We start from the raw sequence: 7504 nt of genomic DNA on the forward strand, positions 1-7504 counted from the left end.
TCCTAGGGCACCGCTGGATCCCTGAACGGCCGGATCCTGTGCACGAGGGATCCTGGGGCACCGCTGGATCCCTGGGCATGGCCAGATCCTGCGCCTGGGGGCATCCTCAGGCACCGCTGGATCCCCGAGGGGCCAGATCCTGCGCACGGAGGGATCCTGGGACGTGATGCACCCCCCCAGGACGCAGCCCACGGCCGGATCCTGGACACGACCGGATCCTGGACCCAGTGGCCCCCTGGGTGCGGCGGGTCCCCCACCCCTGACACCCACCCCCAAGGACGTGGCCGGATCCCGCGCACCCCCAGCCCCCCAACGGCCGGATCCGGCGCCCGGTGCCCTCCTGGGTACGGTGGGATCCCGGACAGCGGCCGGATCCGGGATCCAGCCCACCCCCACCAACCCCCCCAGCCGGATCCTGGACACGAGTGGGACCCCGACACGGCCAGCGGCGGGGCCCGATCCTGGACATTTGGGGGGGGGGGGGGGGGGGGGGGTCCTGCACCCCCCCACCTCACCCCCCCCCCTCCCCATTGCTGTTTATACCCTGTACAGAGAAATACAGACGCTGTGGGACAACGGGACCCCAAAAAGCCTCCAATTCACCCCAAAAAACCTGCTGGCATTCCCCAAATCCCTGAGATTGGCCCCAAAACCCCAGGAATTCACCCCAAAAAATCTGCCGGGGCCCCAAAATCCCTGAGATTGGTCCCAAAACCCCAAGAATTCACCCCAAAAAATCTGCTGGGGCCCCAAAATCCCTGAGATTGGTCCCAAAACCCCAAGAATTCACCCCAAAAAATCTGCCGGGGCCCCAAAATCCCTGAGATTGGTCCCAAAACCCCAAGAATTCACCCCAAAAAATCTGCTGGGGCCCCAAAATCCCTGAGATTGGTCCCAAAACCCCAAGAATTCACCCCAAAAAATCTGCTGGGGCCCCAAAATTCCTGAAATTGGCCCCAAAACCCCAGGAATTCACCCCAAAAAATCTGATGGGGCCCCAAAATCTCTGAGATTGGTCCCAAAACCCCAGGAATTCACCCCAAAAAATCTGCCGGGGCCCCAAAATCTCTGAGATTGGTCCCAAAACCCCAAGAATTCACCCCAAAAAATCTGCTGGGGCCCCAAAATCCCTGAGATTGGCCCCAAAACCCCAAGAATTCACCCCAAAAAATCTGCTGGGGCCCCAAAATCCCTGAGATTGGCCCCAAAAATGCGCCCCCCCCCCGGGGTCCCCAAAACCCCAGGAATTCACCCCCAAAAATTTGCTGGCACCCCAAAACCCCTGAAATTCGCCCCCCAAAATCTTCTGGGACCCCAAAATCCCTGGGATTTACCCCAAAAAATTCTCCTAGGCCCCCCCCAAATCTCTGACATCGGCCCCAAAATGCCCCCCCCCCCCCGGGACCCCAAAAACACTGGAATTCACCCTGAAAATCTTCTGGGCCCCCCAAATCCCTGAGCTTGGCCCCAAAATGTCCTCCCTGGGCCCCCAAAACCGCTGGAATTCACCCCAAAATAGCCTCCCCCCCCCCCCAGGGGACCCCAATAATCACATGGGGGGGGGGGCAGCAGCGCCTTTATTTGTGCGTGGCCCCCTGCAAGGGGGGGGGGGGCTCTGGGGGGACCCAGGCGATCGGGGGGGACCCTGGGGGGGGTCGGGGGGGGGGGGGGGGGGGGTCCCCGGGGGAGGGTCCCGGGGGGGGACCCAGGCGATGGGGGGGGGGGTCCTGGGGGGGGGGTCCCAGCTCAGGGTGCTGCCGGGGGGGTCCTGGCTGGAGGCGGCTTCGGGTCGGTGGTCCTGAGCTGGGGGGGGGGGGGGAGAGGTTGGTGCCCCCCAGTGCCCCCCAGTGCTCCCAGCAGCCTCCCAGTGCGCCCGGTTACCCACCCCCCCAGTGCTCCCAGTATCGCTTTCCAGTGCCCCCACCAGTACTCCCAGTATACCCAGTGCCCCCGGTCTTGCTAGTTGCCCCGCCCCAGTGCTCCCAGTACCCCCCAGTGCTCCCAGCATCCTCCCAGTGCTCCCATTTACCCCCCGGCCCTCCCAGTTCCTGTCCCAGTGCTCCCAGTATCCTTTTCCAGTGCCCCCACCAGTACTCCCAGTATCCCCTGTGTCACCCCCAGTGCCCCCCAGTATTGCCAGGTGCCTCCCCCGTCCCCCCCAGTGCTCCCAGTATCTTCCCAGTGCTCCCATTTACCTCCTTGGCCCTCCCAGTTCCTGTCCCAGTGCTCCCAGTATCCCTTTCCAGTGCCCCCACCAGTACTCCCAGTATACCCAGTGCCCCCAGTCTTACCAGTTGCCCCCCCCGCTCCCCGCCCCCCCCCAGTGCTCCCAGCATCCTCCCAGTGCTCCCATTTACCCCCCGGCCCTCCCAGTTCCTGTCCCAGTGCCCCCAGTATCCTTTTCCAGTGCCCCCACCAGTACTCCCAGTATCCCCTGTGCCACCCCCAGTGCTCCCCAGTGTAACCAGTTACCCCCTAGTGCCCCCCCCTTAAGCTCCCAGTGCTCCAAGCTACCTCCCAGTTCCCCCCCATCCCTCCCAGTACCCCCTCCCAGTGCTCCCAGTATCCCCAAGCCCCCCTGTACCTGGCCTCCCCCGGGCTGGGGGGCAGCACTGGAGCCGGGGGGGGCCGGGGGGGGCCGGGGGGCAGCTGGGGGGGGGGTAGCAATTAGGGGGGGATGGGGGGATGGGGGGGCAGACTGGGGGTGCTGGGGGGGGGGGGGGCAAGGTGGATTGGGGGGGGGGGAGCAGGTTGGGCGGGGGAGGCCCCGGGGGGGTTAAAGGGGGTGTTGGGGGGGGGGGCTGCGGAGAGGGGTTCCCAAGGGGGGGGGTCCCAATGATGGGGTTCCCTGGGGGGGTATCGCTGTGGGAGGGGGTCCCGGGGGGGGGCAGTCCCCACTGGGGGTCACCCTCGAGGGTTTTTGGGGGGGGGGGGGTATCACTGGGAAGAGGGGGTTATCCCTGGGGGGGACCCGGGGGGGGGTCACTGGGGGGAAGGGTCACGGGTGGGGGGGGGCCCTCACCTGTGCGCCCGTGGACGAACCAGAGCCCCCCCGCCAGGGCCGCCCCCACCGCGAAGGCTCCGAAGGAGACGGCGGCCACGGCCCCGGGGGCACGGCGGGTTCTGGGGGGGGGGCAGCGTCAGGGGGACCCCGGCGTCCGGACCCCCCCCCCCCCCAAACCTCCCCCGCACCCCCAAACCGAGCACTCACCCGCGGGGGGGGGCCGGGGCCGGTCCTGCGGGGGGGGCGGGGGGCGGCGCAGAACGGGGGGGGGCGGCGGGAACGGCACCGGGGGGGCACCTGGAGGGGGGGGGAGGCGGTTATGGGGGGGGGGGGGTCACGGGGAAGGGACACCGGGGAGGGGTGTCCCTACTGTCGGGGGGGGGGGAGGGCGCAAATTGGGGGGGGGGTCCCGGTTTGGGGTGTAGGTTGTGGGTTCCGGGGGGGTGAGGTCCTTGTTGCAGGTTCCCAGGGTGATTCCGGGGGGGGGGGTGGGGTGGGGGGGTGGGGGGGGTGTCCCAGTTGGGGGTCCCTGTCCCGCAGGGTCCCTGTTGGGGGGCCCCATGGGGGGGCCCGGTTGGGATATCCAAGGGGGGGGGGTCCCGGCTGGGGAGTCCCGGGGGGTCTCGGTCGGGAGGGGTTCATGTCGGGGGGGCCCAGTCTGGGGGTCACGGGGTGGGGGGGGCCCGGGGTTGGGGGTCCCGGTCGGGGGGGGGGGGGGGGGGTCCCGTGGTGAGTGGTTCCCCCGGGGTCCTGGTCAATGGGTCCCGGGGTTGGGGGGTCCCGGGGTTTCGGGGGGTCCCAGGGGGTCCCGGTCAGGGGGTCCCGGGTTTGGGGTTCTCGGGGGTGTCCGGGTTTGGGGTTCCCGGGGGGTCCCGGGGTTGGGGGGGGGGGGGGGGGGCGGGGCTGGTCGCAGTCGGAGGTTCCCGGTCGGGGGGTCCCGGGTTTGGGGGTCCCGGGTTTGGGGGTCCCGGACCTGGCGCGGCGGTGCCGGCGGGCCCGAGCGTCACCACGATGGGGCGGGTGACGGTGCGGAGGGAGCGGCCGCGGGGGGGGGCCGGGGTGGGGCCGCGGGCGGGGCCGGGGGGCGGAGCCTGACTCGGAGGCCCCGCCCCTCCGGTGGGGACAGGGCTCCTCCCGGCACTGCGGGGGGGGGGGGGGGAGGCACCGCTTCAGTTCCGGTGCCCCCCCCAGTTCACCCCACCCGCTCCCAGTGTCACCCCCTATACTGGGACTGGCGGTACCAGTTCCGCCCCCCCCGCCCCACTCCCGGTTCCCCCCCCGGTTCCCCTTCCCCCCCCCCACCCCGTCGGTGTCCCGGGTCCCACCACCTCCCGGGACCGGGGTCTGGCCGGGTCCGGTGTCCCCCTCCCCAGTCCCGGTCCCGTTGCTCCCCCGTTCCCGGTGTCCCTTATTCCCGGTGTCCCCTGGTCCCGGTGTGTCCCCCCCTATTCCCGGGTGTGTGTCCCCCCCCCCCCCCGTTCCCGGTGTGTCCCACCGTCGTCACCCCCCTCCCCGTGCCCCCCTGCTCTCAGTCCCGGTGTCCCTTCCTCCCAGTGAGTGTCCCCAGTCCCGCTGTCCTTAATCCCGGTGCGTCCCCCCGTTCCCTGCCGTATCCCCCCGGTCCCGGTGTCGTGTCCCCTCTTCCCGGTGTCCCCTATTCCCAGTGCATCCCCCCGTGTCCTCCGTGTCCCGTCCGCCCCCCGGTTCCCGCTCCTTCCCCCCCCGGTCCCGGTTCTTGGCGTCCCCTAATCCCGGCGCATCCCCCCATTCCCGATGTCCCCTAATCCCGGTGCCTCCCCTCCGGTGCCGGTGTCCCTATACCCGGTGCACACCCCCCCCCCCCCCCGGTTCCCTCGCCGTCCCTCCCCCCCCCCCCCCCGCCCTCCCCGTACCGGCGGCAGCCCATCCCCGTGGCCTCGGGCCCCCCCCGGCGCGGCAGAGGCGGAGGCGGCAGTGCAGGAACTGCAGCGGCTCGGGGAAGCGGGGGGGCAGGAGGAAGGAGAGGAGCAGCCTCCGCCGCGCCCCCCCCGCGCCCCTCCCGGCCCCGCCCGCCCCCCGCGCCGCGCACCCCCCCCCGCAGCACCACGAGCGGCCGCGGGGCCGGGCCGGGCCCGGGAGCGGGACCGGGGGGGCCCGGGGCGGAACGCGGGGACAAGAAGCAGCGGCGGAGGGAGAAACCCAGCCGGGGGGGCCGCCGGAGAGGGAGACCTGGGGGGGGCGGGAGGGGGGCGGTCACCGGGGGGGTGACGGGGACCGGGAGACAGCGGGGGATTTGGGGGGGGGGGACCGGGAGAGGGAGACGTGGGGGTCACCGGGGGGTGGGGGGGACCGGGGGGATCGGGGACGGTGGGGGCCGGGGAAGGTTTGGGGGGGGGGGGGGCAGGGGGGACGGAGGGGCACAGCGAGGTCTTGGGGGGCACCGGGGGGAGTCACCGGGGGGGGACCGGGGGATGGAGGGGTCGCGGAGCGGGGGGGGGGGACCCGGGGCACAGCGAGAGCCGGGGGGCACCGAGCATCACCGGGGGGACCCGGGGGGGCACCGGGGGGACCCCAGACCCTCTCCCCCCCCCCCCGGTGCCCCCCCCGCACCTGCACGAAGACCCGCCCCCCCGCGGGCACGGCGCGCGGCCCCGGGGCTGGCGGGAACTCGGGGGAGGCGGAAACGTCCAGGCGGAGGCGGGGGGGGCAGCGGGGCTGCGGCACCGGCCGGTCACACCAGTGACCCCCCCCAGTGCTCCCAGTCACTCCCAGTGCCCCCCCCCACCCCTCCCAGTGCTGCCAGGGTCCCCCCACTTACCACCCAGTGCCCCCCAGTGCCCCCTCCTCCCCCTCCCAGTGCTCCCAGTACCTTCCAGTGACCCCCAGTGCCCCCCAGTACCTTCCAGTGACCCCCAGTGACCCCCAGTTACCCCCCAGGGATCCCTCCAGTGCTCCCAGTTACCCCCCAGGGCCACCCAGTGGCCCCCCAGCGCTTCCAGCACCTCCCAGTTCCCCTCCAGTGCCCTTCCAGTGCCCTCCCAGTGCCCACAGTCACCCCCCAGTGCCTCCCAGTAACCCTCACAGGGCTCCCAGTTACCCATCGCAGAGCCCCAGTTACCCACCAGTGTTCCCAGTTACTGCCCCCCCCCGTGAACTTAGTCACCTCCCAATGCACCTAGGGCCCCCCAGTGCTCCCAGTTACCGTCCAGTGCTCCCAGTTACCCCCCCAGTACTCTCAGTAACCCCCCCCCATGCTCCCAGCTCCCCCCCCCCCGGTACCCACCTCCCCCTCGCTGACCCTCCAGAGCTCCCAGTTACCTCCCCCAGTGTCCCCAGTTACTGCCCAGTTCCCCCCCAGTGTTCCCAGTGGCCCCCGCCCCACTCACCCCGGGCCGTTCCCCGCTGCAGCGCGGCCTCGGGGGGCTGGGGGGGGGGGCTCGGATCCCCGGGGTCACCCCACGGCCAGCCCGGGGGGGGCCCTGCGGACGGCGGCACCTTTGGGTCCCCCCGTGACCCCCCCCCGGACACATGGGACCCCCTCCCTGTCCCCTGCCCCCCCCCCCGACCCCTGTGTCCCCCCATGACCACCCCAGACCCCTGGGACCCCCTGTGACCCCCCCCCGGACCCTTGGGTCGCCCCGTGTGTCCCCCCCCCAGACCCCTGGGACCCCCTGTGACCCCCCCCCGGACCCCTGGGTCCCCCCGTGACCCCCCCCCAAGACACCTGGGACCCCCGGGACCCTCCCCGGACCCCTGGGTGTCCCCCCCCCGATCCCCCCAGACACCTGGGACCCCCCTGATACCCCCCCCCGCACCCCTGGGGTCCCCCCGTGACCCCCCCCGACACATGCGACCCCTCCCTGTCCCCTGCCCTCCCCCGCCCCCCGGACGCCTGGGTCCCTCCCCGTGACCCCCCCAAGACACGTGGGACCCCCTCTGACCCCCCCCGGACCCCTGGGTCCCCCCGTGACCCCCCCAGACCCCCTGGGTCCCCCTGTGATACCCCCCCCGGACTCCTGGGGTCCCCCCGTGTGTCCCCCCAGACACCTGGGACCCCCTGGGACCCCCCCGGACCCCTGGGTCTCCCCCCATGACCCCCCCAAGATACCTGGGAACCCCGAGGTCCCCCCGTGCCCCCCCCCCCCGGGTCCCCCTGTGACCCCCCCCACGGACACATGGGACCCCTCCCTGTCCCCTGCCTCCCCCCCCCCCCCCCCCCCCCGCACGCCTGGGTCCCCCCCCCCCCGTGATCCCCCCAGACCCCTGTGACCCCCCCCCGCACCCCTGGGTCCCCCCGTGTCCCCCCGCACCCACCTGCGGGCCCCCCCCCGGGCAGCAGGAGGAGGAGGAGGAGGAGGAGGAGGAAGAGGGGGGGGCTCCAGCTCGGCGCCATGGGGGGGTGCGGGAGGGCCCCACGCGTGTCCAACCCCCCCGCCGCGTGTCCCCGGTGTCCCCAGGCGGTGGCGGCTCCCGCCCGTGTCCCCAGCGCTGTCCCTGGGTCCCGCCCACGCGTGGCCCCCC

At 72.4% G+C, this 7504-nt stretch overlaps 1 protein-coding gene across 1 annotated transcript; it reads right to left on the bottom strand.

The window, feature by feature from the left end:
• Nucleotides 1–2937: 2937 nt before the first annotated feature.
• TGFBR3L (transforming growth factor beta receptor 3 like) lies at nucleotides 2938–7376 on the bottom strand. The gene is given in 11 exon segments (XM_075525818.1): nucleotides 2938–2960; nucleotides 3023–3301; nucleotides 3978–4062; nucleotides 4064–4144; nucleotides 4901–5077; nucleotides 5079–5185; nucleotides 5188–5212; nucleotides 5594–5698; nucleotides 6370–6423; nucleotides 6425–6462; nucleotides 7298–7376. Coding segments are annotated over 11 exon segments (1053 nt in total).
• Nucleotides 7377–7504: the final 128 nt, after the last annotated feature.

This window comes from Mycteria americana, chromosome 28 (assembly GCF_035582795.1).
Source record: "Mycteria americana isolate JAX WOST 10 ecotype Jacksonville Zoo and Gardens chromosome 28, USCA_MyAme_1.0, whole genome shotgun sequence".
NCBI classification, from domain to species: domain Eukaryota; kingdom Metazoa; phylum Chordata; class Aves; order Ciconiiformes; family Ciconiidae; genus Mycteria; species Mycteria americana.